Consider the following 22,935-nt stretch of genomic DNA (forward strand, 5'->3'; position numbering starts at 1 on the left):
GTCGCGTAGCACAGTGCAACCACCTGCCGTCTCGAATGGCTAGTGTGCTCAGCTGCGGGAGCAGGTCCCTAAAGCCTCTGCAGATCCGAAGCCAACACTCCGCTGGGACAAACTCTAGGCAATAACACCAGATGAATATTGTGTCCTATGGGACTTCCCGGGGAGGGCCCTTCCCATTGACGTTAACAGTCCCCCTGCGAAGGCGCAGCGCGCTCCTACTGGCTGGTTGGGATGCCAATCGCCAAAGCTGGCTTTCCATTGGTTCCAGGGGGGCACTGCGAGGCTAGGGGGAAGGAGAAGGGATCAGGAGCGGGAGCTGAGGGGAGAGAGAGGCCGGTCCTGGTCTGGCCGCTGCGGCTGCTCGCCCGAGGTCTCCAAGCCGGGCTGCGGCTCCATCCTCGGCTCCTGGGCACCGTCTGCGAGGCTCCGCCGACCAGAGTGAGAAAGCCGCGGGCGGCGAGCGCCGCATCATGTCAGCCAAGGACGAGCGGGCCAGGGAGATCCTGAGGGGCTTCAAACTGTATCCGCCCGGGAGCGGGGCGGGGCCGGGAGGACTTGGGAGGCGGCCGCTCACTGAGGAGACTGGCCGGGGCGGGGGCCGCGCCAGGTGGACCCCGCGGAAGAAGGGCTGCGGGAGGGGAGAGGAAAGGAAAAGCGTGCCGTGCACCCGGCGGGACCAGGCGCGAGAAGCGCCCCCAGGGGCGTCCTGAGGGAGGAAGGGGACGTTGACGGGAGCCCCAGGGGGTGGCGGGTGGGGACGGAAGAGCTTGGGGTACTGGGCTGCGAGAGGTGTCGGGCGTCGCAAACGCTGTCGGAGAGACCGGCTGGGTTCCAATCCCCGGCCGGGACCCAGAGGCCGGGAGGGGGCTGCGGCCCGCAGGGAAGGGCTGAGGGGGCGCGGTGGGCTGATCTTAAAGTCTAGAAGCCTCTTTGGCTATAAGCCTACCCGAGGAGCGGGGAACAGTGACTTGGAGCGGGCGACTTTGTGTGGGACAAATACCAGTGCTTTTAAAACTCTCTCAGGGCCCCCACCGCACCGCACCCCACCCCCGTCTGGTTTCCACAACTTCTCTTCCAAACTTGTGGCTTCTTCCAGGGCTAGAGTAGTTGGGGGAGGTGGGGAAAGAGAAGTCCAAGATCAACCTCGTCTTAACACTCTTGGTCTTCTGAGGCATTGGTCACTGCTTCCCCCTCAGCGCCTCAGTTTCCTTTCCAGCAACACGAGGACCATAGGCTTAGGTGTGGGGTGCCTCGCGCTGGGGCTCCTAGCCGAGGTGTCTTTGCTCGCTTCTGTTGGTGCGGTTAATGCCTAGCTGTGGTGGAGCTGTCCAGCAATAGTGTGATGTCGCTGGGGCCACGGTAGGATAGTGGGGTAGAGAAATCATTGCCTCGGGCCTGTTGTGATGCCGCTCTTGCAACCTCTCCTTAATGTGGTAAGGAAGCTTTGTGTTTTCGTGGAGTGTGTTAGTCTGTCACCATATGATGCAGATGAAAAAATGCAAACTTGTATAATCAAATTTTCCATTCTCCTGCCGGCTTTAATCTCTGCATACATCCTGTCTGTAATCTATAGTACGGAACGTTCTTAAATTGCTCCCTCAGTGAAAAGGTAGTCACCGCTTTAGGACTCCTCCCTTGGAGGTTTAGTAAAGCACTGTTTTCTTGATATTCTGTTGTGTTTTCACAATGTCCATGTCACCCTTGCAAAATTTAATTGCTTTGCTATAATCAGAAACCAAGTTGGTAATACATTTTAGACCACAGTGCAAAAAGCAAGTTTTGGATGTACAAGTGAGATTTTTCAAGTGAAAATTGATCTAGGCTTTTAAAAAAACCTAAAGGCTGTATCACCTTTGCATACTACCATTCAGGATAAAGTTTCAGTACTTTCATGTAGTGATTTAGTAGCAGCCTCTTTAGAGCTCCATGTGCCTTTCTGTGTTTCTTTCCATAATGGATCATATAGGTATATAGGGATGACTGAAGTGCTGGAAAAGCTATGACATGAATTTTATTTTTCCCTCAAGTAATTTGTATTATTACTTAACATATAACAATGTAATAATATTGTTACTTAACATGCTGTGTAAGCAGTAAACCAGAAACTATGGAGAACTGAGAGATTTCAGAAGCAACGTTTTCATCTGATTGGAAATACCATATTGCTGAAAAGAAGAAATACCTTTTTAATGGCTTTTGAACAAAGCAGAAAAGTTTGAGCTTCTCACCTTCAGTCTTGGCTCTTGAACCTGTTAAGAAAGAGGATAAGAGACAAATACGGAAAAGAGTTTCAGAAAGCAGAATCTGTGTCAGCCCACTAGAAGGAAAAGCGAATCAACCAATTCAGTGATGTTAGTGCATCCAGAAACAGGTTTTCGGGGAAAGCTTGACCTGAGCTGATTAAATCCTGAAGCACCAGGGAAGCAGCCACATCAAAAAGTTAGCATGAGAGCAGTGGCGTGCTCATCCTCTGGTAGCCTTTATTGGGCATTTGTGGAGTAAGAGGGAAAAGAAAAGCAGGAATGTTAAGATATGCTACTACCTTCAGGAAAAAGTAAAATTAATGTTTTAGTAAGAAACTGACTATTGTCTACCTTTTATTGGGTAAATAGATTTTCCGAACTTTCTTTCAGAGTATCTGTTTCTGTAAGAATAGTTTATCACTACAAAAAGAGCACCATTATGTTCTCCCACCAACAGTGTTGAGAGTACTCAGTTTTCCACGTTGACTAGGTCGGTCTTTTTTGTTTGCCAGTTTAGATAACAAATGATATATTGTTTTAATTGGTATTCTCCTGGGATCCCTACATCCATGAAAAGGTAATGTAGCATAGTGGTTAAGAGCTATACTGGACTATGTCGCTATACTGCCTGCATTGGAATTCCAGCCCTGCACTCCTAGTTGTGTGTCCCTGAGCAACTGCTTTAACCTTGCCTCAATTTTCTTATCTGTAAAATGCAGAAAATAATAGTATACTACCTATCGCATGGGGCTTTGAGAGTAAATGAGTTGATATCTAAAGCATTTAGAAAAGCACCTGATCTACAGTAAGCATTATGCTTTAGCTAGTGTTATTCTTGTTGTTATTAGATAAGTTGCACATCTCCTCTATTTGGCCATTTCTTTTTCTTCTGTAAATTGTTAATTTTGTTTTTGCCCATTTTACTATTAAATTGTTTATTTTTCTTATTTGTAGATGTTCTTTACATATTGTAATATCAATCCTTTGCCTATTATATATTTTGCAAATATTTTCTTTCAATGTATTGTCTCCTTTTTTGTTGAACAGAATTCTAAAATTGTCATTTCAAATTTATTTTATTTGTTTGAGATGAAGTCTCGGTCTGTTGCCCACATTGGAGTGCAGTGGCACAATCTTGGCTCACTGCAACCTCCGCTTCCCAGGTTCAAGCAATTCTCCTGCCTCAGCCTCCTGAGTAGCTGGGATTACAGGCACATGCCACCATGCCCGGCTAATTTTTGTATTTTTAGTAGAGACGGGTTTCACCATGTTGGCAAAGCTGTCCTCAAACTCCTGACCTCGTGATCCACCTGACCTCTGCTTCCCAAAGTGCTGGGACTATAGGCGTGAGCCACCGGGCCTGGCCTCAAGTTTATTAATATTTGCCATCTGGCTTTTGCATTTTGTATCTTGTTTAAAAAGATCTTTCTTATCCCAAGATTAACTAAATATCCTATCTTTTCTTCTCTTTTTAATGTTTAGCTCTTTAATCCACCTGGAACGTATTTATACATTTGGTATAGGGTGGATATCTAAGTACTTCTGCTGTTTGAATAGCCAGTAGTTCCAGTACTAAGTACTAAGTCCGTCTTTTCCTCACTGTTTTGAAATGCCATCCTTGTCATATACTAAATTTTCATAAGACGTAGGTTTATTTTTTGATTATTTCTCTTTCATTGATCTATTTGTCTCTTCTTGTGCCTATACACATTTGGTTGAATTATTATAGCTTTATGATGTGATTTAGTACAGTTTACAATAGGATTGGTCTGTGACTAACATAATATGTGTGTTTAAGGTCCCTATAAATATTTATGCCCCTTTTATTCACATAGAAGCTTGCCATATGCCCATAGTAGATAGAAACATGAGGACTTGGCTGGGCATGGTGCTCACACCTGTAATCCCAGCACTTTGGGAGGCCTAGGTGGGAGGATGGCTCAAGGCTAGGAGTTCAAGACCAACCTGGCCAACATAGTGAGACCCCCAACTCTAAAAAAAAAAAATTTAAAGATACTCCGTAAGAGTGATGCATAAATCAGGCATGGTCTGAGTGAATTCAGTATAAGCCTTTGTATTTGCCATCAGTTGTTTCAAAAACAAAATCTTACAAGATTTTATTCTCATATCACCTTCACCCCATCTCACCCTACCTCTTTCAGAGTATCTGTTTTTGTGAGAAGAGTTTATCACTACAAAAAGAGCACCATTATGATCTCCCACCAACAGTGTTGATAGTACTCAGTTTTCCACGTTGACTAGGTCAATCTTTTTTATTTTTGCCAGTTTGGACAACACATGATACCTTGTTTGAATTTGTATTTTCCTGGATCCCTAGATCCATAAAAGGTAATATAGCATAGTGGTTTAAGAGCTATACTGGACTGTGGCGCTATACTACCTCTCAAGAAATGCAAGGCTCTCATACACATTAAGAACCTTGCATTTCTTTCTTGTTTGTTAAAAGCATAACATTTCCTAATTGTAAATTAATGTTATGAATGAAATGTTACTTGGGGAACAATATGATTCTCCTGCAAATATTTTGGATTTGATTTTAAGCAGCTGACATAGAGATTGATGTTTGTAAATCCCACGTTTCCCGTTTCTTTTCTTCAACAAAGGTCTGTTGGGTGACTGTTATGTATAGGGCACTCTACACTTGAAGGATACAAAAATGAATGACTTACAGTCCCTTCTTTCCAGAAGCTTAACCAGCTTTATGTCTGTGTAAAAGGAATATCTTCAAAAGCAATGCATTTTTTTAAATTCTATTTAATTTTCCTATTACAAACTCCAGCTACCTAGAGTCACTTTTGTAAGTATTATTTAATATAGCCTTCTAATGTAGCTAATTTTTAATGTGTTTTTTATAAAAACGGAATAGTAAATATCACTTTGTAACTTACTTTGTTCACTTAATAATAGATTTACCATGTTTATGATTTCCAAAGATAATTACTTTCAGTTATTTTCACTGACAGATTTGTCACAGTACTCTTTTTTTTTTTTTTTTTGAGATGGAGTCTCACTGTTGTTGCCCAGGCTGGAGTGCAATGATGCAATGTCAACTCACTGTAACTTCTGCCTTCCAGGTTCAAGCGATTCTCCCGCCTCAGCCTCCCAAGTAGCAGGGATTACAGGCATCCACCACCACGCCCGGCTAATTTTTGTATTTTTAGTAGAGACGGAGTTTCTCCATGTTGGCCAGACTAGTCTCAAACTCCTGACCTCAGGCCTCCCAAAGTGCTGGGATTACAGGCGTGAGCCACCGCGCCCAGCATTTGTCACAGTACTCTTATACTAGCTTTCTAGTATGGTCTGTATCCACTGTTTTGCCTATTTGAATAGCTTTTTCATCAACATAAAAATATTACTTTATTAAATTAACAAGAAACTGACAGACTTCCATGAGAAGGAATTATGCTTTTATGATTTCATTATCTTTAATCCATCTGGAATTTTCTTTGGTATAAGATATAGAGTAGTAATGTAGCTTTTTTAAAATATTAGCTTATTGTCTCCATTTATTTATTTAATTCATTTATTTATACTTCAGATATTATAATATCCAGAATATAAATGACTTGGCTGCCTACAAATCAATACGATAAGCATTTAACTCAAAATGGACAAAGGATATGAACAAGCAGTTCCTAGAAGAAAAAAGCAGATGACCAATGAATAAATGAGGAAATGCTCAACCTTGTTAAAATAATAGACTATCTGCCAGGTACAGTGGCTCATGCCTGTAATCCCAGCACTTTGGGAGGCCGAGGTGGCGGATAGCTTGAGCCTAGAAGTTTGAGACCAGCCTGGGCAACATGGCAAGAGCCTGCCTCTACAAAAAAAAAAAAAAAGCGCACACAAAAATTAGCCAGGTGTGGTGGCGCATACTTGTGGTCCCAGCTACTGGGAGGCTGAGGTGAGGGGATCACCTGAGCCTGGGAGGTGGAGGTCGCAGTGAGCCAAGATTGTGCCCCACTGCATTCCAACCAGGGTAACAGAGTGAGACCTTGTCTAAAATAATAATAATAATAGACTATCTCTTTATTCCCAATTGACGCAAATTTAAAAGATTGATAATATATATATCCTGAGAGTGGCACTGTATGAAAATAAAATTTAAAAAAAAAAATAGGCCAGGCACAGTGGTTCATGCCTGTAATCCCAATACTTTTGGGAGGTCATGGTGGGCAGATCACTTGAGGCCGAGAGTTTGAGACCAGCCTGCCCAACATAGCAAAACCCCCTCTCTATTAAAAATACAAAAAATTAGCCAAACATAGTGGCACACGCCTGTAATCCCAGCTACTCAAGAGGCAGAGGCAAGACAATCGCTTGAACCCAGAAGGCAGGAGTTGCAGTGAGCTGAGATCACACCACTGCACTCCAGCCTGGGCTACAGAGTGAAACTGTCTCAAAAAAAAATACATAAAAATTTATTTAAAAAAAAAAGATGCCAGGCACAGTGGCTCACACCTGTAATCCCAGCACTTTGGGAGGCCAAGGTGGGCAGATTACTTGAGGTCAGGGGTTCGAGGCCAGCCTGGCCAATGTGAGGAAACCTCATCTCTACTAAAAATACAAAAAATAGCTGGGCATGGTGTGGACAGCTGTAATCCCAGCTATTAGGGTGTCTGAGGCAGAAGAATCACTTGAACCTGGGAGGCCAAGGTTGCAATGAGCCGAGATTGCACCACTGCACTCTAGCCTGGGTGACAGAGAGAGACTCAGTCTCAAAAAGAAAATAAATAAATAAGAATATTCAGTGTTCACAACATTGAAGGAAAAGGGCACTCTCATTTGGTTTATATGTGTGTATAGTGTCTATAGAACATAATTGGTATCTATCAAATGTTTACACATAACTGCAGTAGAGCATATAGCATGATGGTTTAGAGTATGGGCTCACTTCCAAGGTTTAGACTCTGAGCCTCAGCATCTGTATCTCATATCATCAGAGGGTTGTTTTGAGAATTAAATGAAACTGCATAAAAAATGTTTGGTTCAGGCCGGGCGCGGTGGCTCAAACCTGTAATCCCAGCACTTTGGGAGGCCGAGACGGGCGGATCACGAGGTCAGGAGATCGAGACCATCCTGGCTAACACGGTGAAACCCCGTCTCTACTAAAAAATACAAAAAACTAGCCGGGCGAGGTGGCGGGCGCCTGTAGTCCCAGCTACTTGGGAGGCTGAGGCAGGAGAATGGCGTAAACCCGGGAGGCAGAGCTGCAGTGAGCTGAGATCCGGCCACTGCACTCCAGCCCGGGCGACAGAGCGAGACTCCGTCTCAAAAAAAAAAAAAAAAAATGTTTGGTTCAGTGCCTGGCATATAGTAATATCTGCCGCCATTCATTTTATTAATAATTACTAATAATAATGACAGGCTGGGTATGGTGGCTTATGCCTGTAATCCCAGCTGTTTGGGAGGCTGAGGCGGGTGGATCACCTGAGTTTGGGCGTTCAAGACCAGGCTGGCCAACATGGTGAAATCCCGTCTCTACTAAAAATACAAAATTAGTCAGGCATAGTGGTGTGCACCTGTAATCCCAGCTACTCGGGAGGCTGAGGCAGGAGAATCGCTGGAACCTGGGAGGTGGAGGTTGCAGTGAGCCGAGATCACACCACTGCACTCCAGCCTGGGCAACAGAGACTCCATCTCAATAATAATAATAATAATGACAATAGTGTTAATATGATTGTAAAGCCACTTATTTCTCTGAGATATAACTGATGACTTCATTCTAGTTATATTTTCCTACTGAAAAAAACTATGGTATTCCCATTTTGCCTCTGAATAAAAGATTCAATAGGCATTGATGTATACCTCGTGTTTATCTTGTCTAGAAAATGAATCTCATTCTAATTTATGGCAGGTTAGTAAAAAGAGTTTGGGCTCAGAAGGTTTCTGAAAGCACCTTTCACTTGTGTTCTTACATTTCTTCTCCCATAGTTGGGTCCTGGAATCCCTGTATCTTCTTTCTCATAGTACCTTGATCCTTGACTTTGCTTCCAACCAAAAACTAGTTGGCTTTACATCTTCTATTTACTCACTTAAAATAAAGAATAAGAATGGTCGACTTATTAAGAAAAGTTGACTGTAGAACTTCTCTTGAATGTCAGTATTCCCTAGTACAGTTGCCTGGGCCAAACATTAAAAATGAATTTGAGGTTTATTATTTCCCATAATATAGTTTTTGTCTATCAACCCAAAGTCTTGGAAAGCAACCAGATATACCACTCATATAGCCCAATTTCATGTAGATTGTGATTGGTAGCTTGTTTCCTCATGCATGGACTCTTGAGAGTTTGATTGTTATCTTGAATGGATTAAATGAATATAATGTCCTATTGATTATCTTAGGATTCTTTTTTTTGTGTGTGACAGGGTCTCACTGTCACCCAGGCTGGTGCTATCATAGCCCACTGCAGCCTTGACCTCCCAGACTCAGGTGATCCTCTGCCTCACCCTCCTGAGTATCTGGGACCACAGTTGTGCACCACTATACCCAGCTAATTTTCATATTTTTTCTTTGTAGAGAAAGGGTTTCACTACGTTGCCCAGGCTGCTCTCGAACTTCTGGGATCAAGTGATCTGCCCACCTTGGCTTCCCAAAGTGCTAGGATTACAGACATGAGCCTCCATACCTGGTCTTACTTAGGATTCTTTTTTTTTTTTTTTTTTTTTTTTTTTTTTGAGATGGAGTCTCGCTCTGTTGCCCAACGTGGAGTGCAGCGGCGCGATCTCGGCTCACGCCACTCTCCTGCCTCAGCCTCCCGAGTAGCTGGGACTACAGGCACCCACCACCACACCCGGCTAATTTTGTGTGTGTGTGTATTTTTAATAGAGACAGGGTTTTACCATGTTAGCCAGGATAGTCTCAATCTCCTGACCTTGTGATCCACCCGCCTCGGCCTCCCAAAGTGCTGGGATTACAGGCGTGAGCCACCGCACCCAGCCCTTAGGATTCTTAAACAGGCATTCCTGCTTTTGCTTTTTGGAAGGAAGTTAGAGTATAATTAGATATTTATGTAGTCTTCTACTGACCTTCTAAGTTTCTTCCCAGGGTTGTGTATATGGTTTATAATGAAACATTATGGTAACTTCTGGAGAAATGGGACAGAACACGGTAAAACTCTCATGAAGAATTCCAGTTGTAATTATCACTACATTTGATAAAGGACTAGCAGTGGTTCTGAGGCTTGGAAGCTCTAGGTTCTTACTAGGGTTGACCTCAGTTTTGCCTCCCAGGCCTCACTTGTCAGCATTCTGCATCCACAAATCCTCATGTTATGAGAGGATTTGACTTATAGATCTATCCCTCCCTATTCCTGAGCTAAAGCCTAGCATCATAAGAAGGAATATTAAAGGCCATCTTCTCCAGCAGCCTGACTATTCTAATAATTGCTTGAATGCATAAAACTCAAATTGTCAAAGTTTTGAGAGCAGCATTCTTTCTTGCTTTTGACCTGCTTATAATTTTGGAGCTGGGAAGAAAAGCAAATATATTTTCTTACAGTCCAGTATCCACAAAGATTTCAATGGATTGCATTAAAGCACACTGTTTATGGCAAAGAAGGTGATGGTCTCACTGTAGGACACATGGGAGCTTGTTTAGTCTATAGCAAAGGGAGGCAGGGAAAAGTGGAGCTGGTGCAAAGGAGGGCCACTTGAAACATGGCATACATTCAATAATGGGGGAACTGAAGGAAGTTTAACCTAAAGATGAAAAGAGTTGGACAAGGGACATGAGTGTTCTCTTCTAAAGTTAAAAAAAAAAAAAAAAAAACTGTTCTAAGGATGAAGAATTAAATGTTGCTGTGTAGCTCTCAGAGGAAGTACAAGATTTGGAGGGTAGAAATTACAGGTGACTGGCCGGGCGCGGTGGCTCAAGCCTGTAATCCCAGCACTTTGGGAGGCCGAGGCGGGAGGATCACAAGGTCAGGAGATCGAGACCACAGTGAAACCCCGTCTCTACTAAAAATACAAAAAATTAGCCGGGCGCGGTGGCGGGCGCCTGTAGTCCCAGCTACTCAGGAGGCTGAGGCAGGAGAATGGCGGGAACCCGGGAGGCGGAGCTTGCAGTGAGCCGAGATCGCGCCACTGCACTCCAGCCTGGGCAACAGCGTGAGACTCCGTCTCAAAAAAAAAAAAAAAAAAAGAAATTACAGGTGACAGAGTTTAGGCCAGTTTTTAACAATTAGTAGAGTTACCTGAAAAAAGATATTTTCCAGAAAGTGTTTTAAGCAGCAGATGGATGCCTGTCTGTCGAGTGTTGCAGAGGGAAATTTTGTATGTATCAAATGTGTATTACGGTAGATGATCTCCAGAAACACTCAAATCGTTTTCCAGCACTACAATTCTTTGATTTGGTGACAGCCTCTCTTACTTTACAAGTACTCTTTTCAGCAAATGTTTATATTGAGATGTGTTCTACACCTAAAATAGGCAAAACGTTTTTTTGTTACCTGATTATTTCTTTTTTGTTTTTGACACAACTCTTAGACACTCAGTATTGAAGTGTTTGGTTTAGTGCATTGTGGATACAACTGATTCAGAATCAAGGAGAGCAATTATTGCCTTTGAATTTAGATAACATTTAGAGAATGAAACCTGAATAGCTCTAATATAAATTAACACTGTAAATATAGCCACAAGAAGAAAGGGGGTGGTCTAGTAATATCTCATAATTCTATACTGCTTTTCGGTTTTTAAAGAACTTTGATATACTACTGCGTTATCACAACAACCCTATTCATTGTTAGCCTCACTTTATAGATTAAGGAATTGAGGATCGATGAGGCAGTGACTTAAATGAAGGCAGAACCTTAATTTAAGCCTTGTTTTGTCTTTTAAAAGTCCATCTTTTCTACGGTATACCATGGTGCCTCTCTGGAGAATTTATTCTTTTGTTGTTGTATTATTAATTTTGAGTTTTAAATTTTTCTCAGCTTGGCTGAGTGAGGTGTCTTATGCCTGTAATCCCAGCACTTTGGGAGGCCTAGGTGGGCAGATCACTTGAGGTCAGGAGTTCAAGACCAGCCTGGCCAACATGGCAAACCCCACAGAAGCTATTTGGGAGGCTGAGGCACAAGAATCACTTGAACCCAAGAGGCAGAAGTTGTGCAAAAAAAAAAAAAATTTCTCAGCTCACTGCAGCTTTAACCTCCTAGGCTCAAGTGATCCTCCCACCTCAGCCTCTCAGATAACTGGGACTACAGGCGCACACTATCATGCCTGGCTAATTTTTGTGGGGTTTTTTTTTTTTTTTTTTGAAACAAAGTCTCGCTCTTGTCACCCGGGCTGGAATGCAATGGCGCGATCTCAACTCACTGCAACCTCCGCCTCCCAGGTTCAAGCAATTCTCCTGCCTCAGCCTCCTGAGTACCTGGGATTACAGGCACCTGCCACCACACCCGGCTAATTTTTGTATTTTTAGTAGAGACGGGGTTTCACCATGTTGGCCAGACTGGTCTCGAACTCCTGACCTCAGGCAATCCACCCATCTCAGCTTTTCAAAGTGCTGGGATTACGGGAGTGAGCCACCACGCCCAGCCAATTTTTGTTATTTTTTTAGAGACCAGATTTTGCCATGTTGCCCAGGCTGGTCTTGAACTCTTGGGCTTAAGTGATCTGACTGCCTTTGCCTCCCAAAGTGCTGGAATTAACAGGCATAAGCCACCATGCCCAGCCCTTTTCTCAGTGTTTAAGTCACAGCCACATTTATTTTTCAGTTGAAAATTATCCTCTTCTAATGTGGTCATGTCCCCTATATTTTTTTCCCTCAATTCACCAGACACAGGGGCCAGGGTTAAGCCCAAGATAATGAATTTTTTAACAATTAAGAGTTACCAGAGGAAAAAAATACATTTTCCAGAAAATACTTAAGCAGCAGGTGGATATATTCTTGTTTTCATATTTTTTTCATCTTAAGCACAGTCCTCTTAAACATCGGCCTCTGTAGTCAAGAGATGGCTACTCATAGGGGTCTGATTAGCAACTTCAGTGATGATCAAACATAGAAGGTTGTTACTCAAGTCTGATAAGCACAAGATTGTGTCCATATAGTTTTATCCAATAAAGTAACACAAAATTTATCCCATGGTGAAGTTGTTTTCAGATGAGCAATTCAGATAATCTCGTTAATAGAAAAAAAAAAAGTGAAAAAGTCTTGGATACTAACATGGATAAGCAAACATTTCCTGGCATTGTTCAGAATACACAAGGCTACCTTGTGACCAGCTTATTTCAGTTTCATCCTGAAACCTTTTCCTTAAACATCTGTGAAAAATATCAGGTGAAAGTATATTGTGGGTAGCTTATAGAACCAACTCGAGGATTCCTGTTACAGAGTGTTATTATGCATTTAGGGTTTATTTAAAAGTCCATTAAGTATTTGTGGATTGAGATAAGAATCTAACAGACCATTTCCTTTTCTGTGATTCTCTGTTAAAAAATGTGGTCCCATCTGTGGTCCCAGCTATTCAGGAGGCTGAGGCAGGAGGACCACTTGAGCTCAGGAATTTGAGGCTACAGTGAGCTATTATTGTGTCTCTTCATTCCAGCCTGGGCAACGGAGCAAGACCCCATCTCTACAAACTATATATATGTGTGTGTGTATGTGTGTGTGTGTGTATGTCTATATATACATATCTGTGTGTGTATATATGTATGTATCTGTGTGTATATATATGTGTGTGTGTGTATGTGTGAAAGAGAGCAAATTGTAGGATAGTCATAACTATGCCATGTGTGGCACTGCTACCTACGTGACTACTCTGTGTGAAAAGTATAGTTCTTCACCAGGTCACTGATAAAGATTAAGAAAAAGGGACTAAATCTGAGATTCAGCATTTTCATGAAATAGGAAGTGAGAAATGTAACTGTAAGCCTTCATTTCTTTTGAGCCATCTTCTGCCTAAGAAACAAAGACAAGGGAACCAGAAGAGCTGCGTTCTGGTCATAGTGCTGCCACTTACTGGCCATTCATTCAGACATTTGTTAACAGAATCTGTACGTGGTATATCATCTGCTAAACCAAAGAGATAGAAAATAATAAACCAGGCCAGGCGCAGTGGCTTACGCCTGTAATCCCAGCATTTTGGGAGGCCAAGGCGGGTGGATCACCTGAGGTCAGGAGTTGGAGACCAGCCTGACCAATAGGATGAAACCCTGTCACCACTAAAAATACAAAAATGAGCCGGGCATGGTAGCATGTGCCTGTAATCCCAGCTACTCGGGAGGCTGAGACAGAATCGCTTAAACCCGGGAGGAAGAGGTTGCAGTGAGCTGAGATCATGCCATTGCACTCTAGCCTGGGCAACAAAAGTGAAACTCCGTCTCAAAAAAAGAAAATGATAAACCAGTTTCCATGACCAAATAACTTATATAAGGGAGAGAGAAAGAGACCATAACAATCAGAATACAATGTGTGAAGTGCCTAGTAGTATCAAGTGCTGTGGAAACTCAGAGAAAGGATGACTACTACTAGGGGTGTTGTGGAAGACTTCAAGAATTATCACTTGAGGTTGGGCGCAGTGGCTCATGCCCGTAATCCCAGAACTTTGGGAGGCCGAGGCGGGCGGATCACTTGAAGTCAGGAGTTGGAAACCAGCCTGGCCAAAATGGTGAAACCGTGTCTCTACTAAAAATACAAAAATTATCTGGGTGTGGTGTTGCACGCTTGTAATCCAAGCTACTCGAGAGGCTGAGGCAGGAAAATCGCTTGAACCCAGGTGGAGGTTGCAGTGAGCCGAGATCATGCCACCGCACTCCAGCGTGTACGACAGAGGGAGACTCCATCTCAACAACAACAACAACAACAAAAGGATTATCACTTGAATAGGATCTTAAAAGATGAGGTGGTGCCTAGTTTAATCTTTATGATAGTACGGAGTAACAAAGAGGAAGGAAAGTATTTCAAGAGTGAGTTGGAGTCAGGAATAAGGAAGGATAAGGACCAAACAAATCCTTGGAATTCATCAAAATTTTATTCATTAATGATATTTAAGAATCAGCTGAGAGTCCTATGATACCTTATAGGTCATTGTGATCTTTTAACAATAATAGATAGTGGCAGGGTACAGTGGCTCACACCTGTAATCCCAACACTTTGGGAGGCTAAGGTGTATGGATCCCTTGAGCTCAGGAGTTTGAGACCAGCCTGGGCAACATAGTGAAACCCTGTCTCTACCAAAAATACAAAAATTAGCCAGGCATGCTAGCATGTGCCTGTAGTCCCACCTACTCGGGAGGCTGGGGTAGGAGTATCGTTTGAGCCCAGGAGGCAGAGGTTGCAGTGAGCCAAGATTGTGCCACTGGCTACTGCACTCCATCCTGGGCCACAGAGCAAGACCCTGTCTGGAAAAAAAAAAAAAGAATAAAGAAACAAAAGTATAATCTTTCAAGATTGGAAAATGAATAAAATATATGAGGAAATAAAGTCAGCAAGAATAGATTACTCTTTCAAGAAATCTGGTGACCTAAGAAAGCAGATATTAGGGGAGCAGCTTGAGTGGGTAGATAGAATTCATTACATAATGGAAATCACTTATTTAAGCCATCTAACTTTGTACAAGTCACTTAATAGCTGTAAAACAAGGATAATACAGCCAGGCGCCGTGGCTCACGCCATAATCCCAGCACTTTGGGAGGCCAAGTAGGATGGATCATGAGGTCAGAAGACGGAAACCATCCTGGCTAACACGGTGAAACCCCGTCTCTACTAAAAATACAAAAAATTAGCCGAGCATGGTGGCGGGCGCCTGTAGTCCCAGCTACTCAGGAGGCTGAGGCAAGAGAATGGCGTGAACCTGGGAGGTGGAGCTTGCAGTGAGCCGAGATCGCATCACTGCACTCCAGCCTAGGCAACAGAGTGAGACTCCGTCTCAAAAAAAAAAGCAAGGATAATGCATGCTGTTTGATGGAGATGTTATGAAATTTGAATGAAATAATACATGCCAACTCAATTTAAAAACCATAGCTCTTCAAATTCACTATGCTTGCTATTACATTATTACAATCATTATTTACCTTTGCTTTAAGGTTTAGCATTGCAGTCTGTTTTGTAAATTTATAGATTTCATGTTTCAGGATATCAGAAAAGTCAGAGCCTTAGTGATTGTTTTTTACTTCAGCTTAGATACCTGAAAGCCCTTTTTCATAATTCTGGGAATTAATTGTGGCTCTTGGAGTGACAACAGAAGAAACCCCCCAGATGACACTTATTAGCTGGAAAACCAAAATCATCTTTGACTTTGCTTTTTTTTTTTTTTTTTTTTTTTTTTTTTGAGACGGAGTCTTGCTCTGTTGCCCAGGCTGGAGTAGTGCAGTGGCGTGATCTCGGCTCCCTGCAACCTCCACCTCCCGGATTCCAGCAATCTCCTGCCTCAGCCTCCCGAGTAGCTGGGATCACAGGCGTGTGCTACCACGCCCAACTGATTTTTGTATTTTTAGTAGAGACAGTGTTTCAGTTGGCCAAACTGGTCTCAAACTCCTGACCTCAGGTGATCTGCCCTTCTCGGCCTTCCAAAGTGCTGGGATTACAGGCATGAGCCACCCTGTCCAGCCAGCTTTTATTTTTTTAAGGGTTATAATTTGAAGGAGTTGAGTTTCTTCCCAATACTATAGCATTTTTTAAAAACTGGGTGAAATTCAGGCGTCTCTGGATGTAGATTTTGATAGGATTCAAGGCAATATCCCTGTGCCTCCAAATAACCTGAAAGAAACAGTGGCCCTTTTGAGAACATGCCCTTGGGAAAAGGCCTTGTATTATCTCTTCTTCAATCAGGAGGTGCTGGGAAGCAAATAAAAGTGCAAAGGGACCTCTAAGAATCTCTTTGGATATGTCTCTTCTAGCTTGCTTCTGACCAGTTCCAGGCACATAACTGTACATGTCAGTAGGATAATGGGCTGACTAAAAGAGAGGTTTGTTTTATTGTTTGACTTTGCTAGGGAGAAGACTGTGTTGTGTTTCATAATACTGATCTTTTTCTCATTACTAAATTACTTGCCTCCACTGTTTCCCAGGCCAGTTTGAATTTTGATGGTATACTTTCCAAGCACAGTAACTTTGCCAGCACAAGAGTATTATTTCACAGGGATACCACCACTGATTACAATGCTGCATATTATGTTTCAAGGATACTGAAACCTGGGTTCTCAGAGATCCATTTATATTTTCTCACCTTATCCCCCATAAATGGGAAAATCACTGGGAAATTATTGGGTGGAGAAATGCATTTAAATGGCCGTGAATTAGGATTGGTCATTAAGAAGGTACTAAAGGCAGAATGCTCTGTATAACCAACACTAAGGCAGAAGCATAAGAGGGCTCTGACTAAGTGGTATTTAAGAATTAATGAAGAAAGTGGGAGTAAGAGAAGGAAATGAGTTCAGAAAGGAAACAAGGAGGAGAGAGTTTGAGAAGGGAGAGATCATAAAGGCAGAGTGTGAAAAGATAGAGAACAGGAAGAAAAAAGCCACAACCAAAAACTATGAAAACAGAGTAAAGACAGACAGCCCTGTAATGAAAATGCTCAGGATACCACCAAATAGAAACTCCGTTTGTTTACTGCTAGTCATTGCAGCTGCTTCCACCCCAAAGTAATGAGAAGGGAGAGGTTTTTCTTTATGCCTGTGACCTTGATTTTGAAGCTTTGCCTCATATTGCTCTGGTCTGCCATAGTAGACATTAGCATATATCATTATATGCTTAGTCAGCCATTTTGTCTGAAAAATATACTTACCTTGAAATTACTCAGAGCCACATGCCCATATATAATTTATGAGTACTCTGTCAAGTCATGAATTCAAACTTAATGCAGAATGGGTTTTTAAATTCTAATATATTGTTACTTGCAATTCAGCTGACTGACTTAGTTGTTCTCCTTAGGGAGAGTGGAGGTTTTTTGGTTGGTTCGTGGGTTGGTTTTGCTTTTTTTTTTTCTTTCTGAGTTGCAGGTTTAAGTAGTTGCCCCCCTCCCACTTTTTTTTTTTTTTTTGGAGATAGGATCTTGCTTTGCCACCCAGGCTGAAGTGCGGTGGTAAGATCATGGCTCACTGCAGCCTTGAAATCCCGGGCTCAAGCAGTCCTCCTGCCTCAGCTTTCCGAGTAGCTGGGACTACAGACACGCACCACAAATTATGGCTAATTTGTCTTTTCTTTTTTCTTTTTTTCCTTTGGTAGAGATGGAATCTCACTATGTTGCCCAGGCTGGTCTTGGATTCCTGGGCTCAAGCAGTCTTCCTGCTTTGGCCTCCCAAAGTGTTGGTGTTACAGGCATCTGCCACTGCGCCCCAGCCTAAATTGCCCTTTCTGCAGTCTACTAGACCCTTAAAGCATCTCTTCTGGTTGCTCAGCCTGAAGAGAATTCTTATGAACTTGCCCTCTATTGCTTAGTGTGGTTCAACACATATTTGAGTGCCAGTTACATGCTGAGCACTGAGAAGAGAAAGATAAATAATATATTTATTTGACTTGCAAACTAATATATTCATGGTACTCTCCAAAAAGTACTATGACACAGGTATAAACAAGTGGCCATAGGAGGTGATGCTATAACAAACAACACTTTGGAGAATGGAATGTATGGCAGAGACTGGACTCAGTGTCTTCCTCCAGTAAGCCTTGATTTGCCCTCTTGACTTCTTCACCTGAGGCATATAGCGATTTGTTATACCTGCTGGCCTCCTGGTTGCCGGTTGATTTCCTGTTCTTTATTAAACTATCCTTTCTGTTGACAGCCTTTCTTATCTCACCCTTCTCTGTTGTCCTTTTAACCTATTAATAGCTCATTAGAAAAAAAGTAATATTCCCCAGACCTATTTACAAAGCCTAAACTTTCTGTGTTCCTCAAAAATGTGTATGGGGATGGAAAGAGTTTTTGTTGTTGGAGGCAGGGTCTCACTCTGTTGCACAGGCTGTAGTGCGGTGGCACAGTCTTGCCCTCAGCCTCCCAAGTAGCTGGGATTAAAGGCACACACCACCACATGTAGCTAATTTTTGTTGTTGTTGTTGTTGAGACACAGTCTCACTATATTGCCCAGGCTGGTATCAAACTCCTGGGTTCAAGCGATCCTCCTACCTTGGCCTCCTAAAGTGCTGGGATTACAAGCTTGAGCCACTACACCTGGCAAGACTTTTTATTGAACACTCACACAAGACTAAGACCTTGTCAAGAGCAAAAGTCTTATCTTACTCTTCCTGTTTCCTAGAACAATGCTGCTTAAACTATAGCTGGCAAAGAATTGGGTTTTTACTTCTAATCCTTCATAGACCAATATTTTTGTAAAATATAGTGAGATTCATTATTAGAAAAATAACATAAAAACAGGCCTGTGTGGCTCAAGCTTGTAATCCCAGCACTTTGGGAGGCCAAAGTGGGAGGATCACTTGAGCCCAGGAATTCAGGACCAGCCTGAGCAACACAGACTCTGTCTCAACCAAAAAAAAAAATTAAAAATTATCCAGGCATGGTGGCACATGCCTGTAGTCCCAGCTACTCAGGAGGCTGAAGCAGGAAGATCATTTGAGCCTAGGAGTATGGGGTTACAGTGAGCTGTGATCACATCACTGCACCCCAGCCTAGGCAACAGAGTGAGACCCTGTCTCTAAAAAAAAAAAAAAAAAAGGTTTTAAAAAATGACATAAAAGTTTTTAAAAATTATTATTGAAATCAACAAATAAATTATTCTGCTGTATTGTTACTAAAAACTTTAAACACGTGTCACAGGCTGGTAGCAAATGGATTTACAGACCAGGACCAGTCTGTGGGCCACATTCTGAGTGGTACAGCTGTGGAATCCCCAATATTTGCACCCGATACACAGTACCTCAATACATGTTTGTGCAATAAATATGTGAATGAGACAATTGGAATGATTATAGTAGTAGGCAAGGAAAAAAGGAGAATAGAAGCTCTCTTTGGAGAGTTGTAGGGAAATGATTAAGTGAGAAACTCAAGATTACTGCAATAATGCTGTCCTCCACATAAAACAAACTTTTTGTCATCATTCACTGTGAATACTGTTCCTTTGGCTCCCTAGCAAGACAGATAAATACTAATAAATCCCCTGTCTGAATTTATGCAAAATATAGTTTTGATCATGCTGAATATGTAAAACTTGCTCTAAATGACTGCACAAAGATGTCAACCCATTTATTTAAACTAGCTCTCATGAGCAGATCTACAGTCAGCTAGGATTAATTTCAAATATTGACAACTGCTCTTAGAACCAGTGCATTTTTCCATGTTGCGGTACGGACCATACCGCCAAATGCTTTCTCTGCCTGCGATTTTCTTTTTTCTTTTTTTTTTTTTTTTTTTTAGTAGAGATGAGGTCTCACTACGTTTTGCAGTCTGGTCTTGAACTCCTGGGCTCAGGTGATCCTCCTAGCTTGGCCTCCCAAAGTGCTGGGATTACAGGTGTGAGCCACTGCACCTAAGATCTCTGTCTGAGATTTTCTTGTTTCCTCTGTGTCCTCTCAGAAGATTAGCTGAATAGGGTAAGAAATATTTTTATGAAAAACTTTGAAACAAGCCTTCTGTGTCCATTAAGATAAGTTTGGGTTGCTTACAACACTACAAGTCTTCAGTTCTTAAAACCAAATTGTTAGGCCAGGCGCGGTGGCTCACACCTGTAATCCCGGCACTTTGAGAGGCCAAGGCAGGTGAATCACTTGAGGTCAGGAATTCGAGACCAGCCTGGCCAACAGGGTGAAACCTTGTCCCTACTAAAAATACAAAAATTAGCTGGGCATGGTGGTGCCCACCTGTAATCCCAGCTATTCAGGAGGCTGAGGCAGGAGAATCACTTGAACCCAGGAGGCAGAGGTTGCAGTGAGCCGAGATTACACTATTGCACTCCAGCCTGGGCAACAGAGCAAGACTGTGTCTAAAAAGGAAAAAAAAAAAGTTAGTCCTTGAGTCTGCTTCAGAGTAAAAAAAATATATCATGGTTTCATTCAAGGAATAGAAAAGAGGAGGTCTACTTTTTAATAGCCACACATATAGCTATACTCAATGGAGATCATTATTTTGAAATATTTAAGCTCACAACTTTTTTTTTTTTTTTTTGAGACGGAGTCTCGCTGTGTCGCCCAGGCTGGAGTGCAGTGGTGCGATCTCGGCTCACTGCAAGCTTCGCCTCCCGGGTTCACGCCATTCTCCCGCCTCAGCCTCCGAGTAGCTGGGACAACAGGCGCCCGCCACCACACCCGGCTAGTTTTTTTTTTTTTTGTATTTTTAGTAGAGACGGGGTTTCACCATGTTAGCCAGGATGGTCTCAATCTCCTGACCTCGTGATCCACCTGCCTCGGCCTCCCAAAGTGCTGGGATTACAGGCTTGAGCCACCACGCCCGGCAAGCTCACAATATTTAAGTGCAAGTTACAACAGGGAAGTTTTGTTGTAAATGGAATTTTGTTTTCAATGTGGATCAGTACAAAGTCAATAACTCAATACATCATCTTCCTTCTCTACTAAGCATATCCCCAAGAGAACATTGTTAGGAAGGGCAAAAGGGCCATTTCCATGGTATGTTTGAGGGAGTCTGCTTGTCTTTTTCACACTCTCATCAGTTCTCTCAGCTCTTCTAGCCCTGGAAGAATGTCGTCACAAAGGCACCCAGGACTCTGCAGTTCCCTGGAGCCTTTCTGTTCCCAAGGGTATGTAGTGTGAACAGACCTCTGCCTGAATGTTAGCTATATTATTTAGCAGCTGTGAATTCCTGAGAAAGATACTTGACTGCTGGGAGCACCACTATTTTATGTGGGTATGAGTATTAAATAAGATTGAAAAATAAAAAAGAGGGGCTGTTAGCACAGCACGTGACATATATATTGAAAGTGGGTACTCAAATATTAGCTCTTTTACCCCGCCTCTTCTTTCTTTGAGGACTACCTTTAAACTATGAATATAGCTAAATGCCAGATAAGGCTGGAAATATTGTTCACCTTTGCCCTGGCCTTATACTGTCTGCAGTTAAGTTAAACAAGACTGTTAGAAAGCTAGCCCTGAGAAATGCAAAATAGTTAAGACTTTATCTGTCTGCATTGATTATGAACCATAGGTTAAGAAGTATTGATTTATAGCCGTTGTTGGGCTAATACAATGAATGTGATTTCCCTTTAGCCTTTGGAGATTTTATAGAAATGGTCTCAGAAGAGAGACCACAAACTTAGTCTTAGACTCATTTCTGTCTCCATTCTAATGTATTCATGGACCAAGTTATCAGGCAACACTCTATCACTTGAATATGGAAGAGATCATTCTCTCAACTGATATTAGATCCATTAGCTGGACATTGTTATAGCTTTATCCCCTTTATTATATAAATTGATGTGGTTCAGTAATTTCTGGAAAACTTGCCTGAGCTAGAAAATAGTGTCAGTAGGCTTGCAGCATGTCCTTTTTATAAGTATGCCTTTTAACCACTAAGGGTATATTAAAAAGTTTAAAAATCAAGGGCCCCAAAAGTATAGGGGTTTTGACCTGTGGAATACACTAGTAGCATAATCTGATCTGGCATCTTGTATCCTGGAGCATTTGGAAATGCCTTTCTAATCTCATGTCCTAGAGGAACTACTTGTCTTGTACCATAAGTGTAGGGATCATGACTTATTCATCTTATATCCCTCAGTCTCTCCCTGGTACAAATTGGTTATGCAGGATAGTTGGAGGTGTCATATAAAGTTAAAAATCATGGATGTTAGAATCAGGCAGTCAAAAACCAACTTGACCACTTATTGGCTTTGTGACCTTTGAGCAATGAAATGAAGCAAAAACTTACCATCCTCAAACCACAGATTCCTCATCCATGTAAGAGCTATAATAATAATACCTATTTCATAGGGTTATGTGGATTAATTTATACGTGAATAATATCTAAATTATTAGGACAGTATCTAGTACTCAGTACATCTTAGCCATCATCATTGTACAGTAAATAGATACTGAATGTGAAGACTGCATACATTTCTGCCAGAGTTTCGTATACCTAAGTGATGTGTAACACAAATCATGTGACAACAGAATTCTTTCCATATCTTGGTAAAGTCTTTCCCTTACTTTCTTGTATTGATTTAAACAGAAATTTACTTGGATGTGACCCCTTTGATAAGGACTAGCTGATAAAGTATACCAGCTGATTCAAATAATTGCTCCAGCTAATTTACATGAAGGTTTTCCTGTTTTATTGTTCTTAGAAATTATTTTGAAGGTATGAAAGTCTGGTAGTGACTTATGAATATCTTTACATTAAATGTTTACCTTATTGTTCTAAGAAATACTAAACATTTCTCATTTCTACGAGAAGGCCCTCAGGAGAAAAACACTTTTTCCCCCTGTTTTGGGGGCTATATCTCTAGCCTGCCTGTAAGTTTAGAAATTCCCAGAAGGATATTGCCAAGAATCTGCAAAGGGATGCCATGTTTGAGCTTCTTGCCATTCTCATTGCTTACAAAGAGAAGCATTTGGGCAGTAATTCACTGTTTGTTGTTAGTTCCTAAAGCACTGCCAGGGGAGACTTATACTCCTGGGGTCTCTTCATGTCCCCAGGAGGGAGTTGATGGAAGTTGGTTATTAATCTACACCAACTTCAGTTTATTAGCTTTTCTGCTTCCCAAACATGTTTTTGGCAGAGAAGTAGATTCCACAGATCCCTTTATAGTGCTTCTCTATCCCTTTCCA

General features: G+C 42.1%; 2 protein-coding genes across 3 annotated transcripts in view; both read left to right on the forward strand.

Annotated features, from left to right (window-relative positions):
• NCL (nucleolin) overlaps positions 1-22,935 on the forward strand; it is a 405,499-nt gene that overhangs the window by 67,642 nt on the left and 314,922 nt on the right. The window lies entirely within an intron of this gene.
• Positions 276-22,935, forward strand: part of PDE6D (phosphodiesterase 6D) — a 55,191-nt gene continuing 32,531 nt past the window's right edge. Inside the window, exon 1 of one of the 2 annotated variants that reach the window (XM_050751196.1) lies at positions 276-520. In XM_050751196.1, the coding sequence (XP_050607153.1) occupies positions 471-520 (50 nt within the window). In that variant the 5' untranslated portion in view covers positions 276-470. The remainder of the gene's footprint in view (positions 521-22,935) is intronic. The other variant, XM_050751197.1, reaches the window with a different exon arrangement.

This window comes from Macaca thibetana, chromosome 12 (assembly GCF_024542745.1).
Source record: "Macaca thibetana thibetana isolate TM-01 chromosome 12, ASM2454274v1, whole genome shotgun sequence".
Classification (NCBI taxonomy): domain Eukaryota; kingdom Metazoa; phylum Chordata; class Mammalia; order Primates; family Cercopithecidae; genus Macaca; species Macaca thibetana.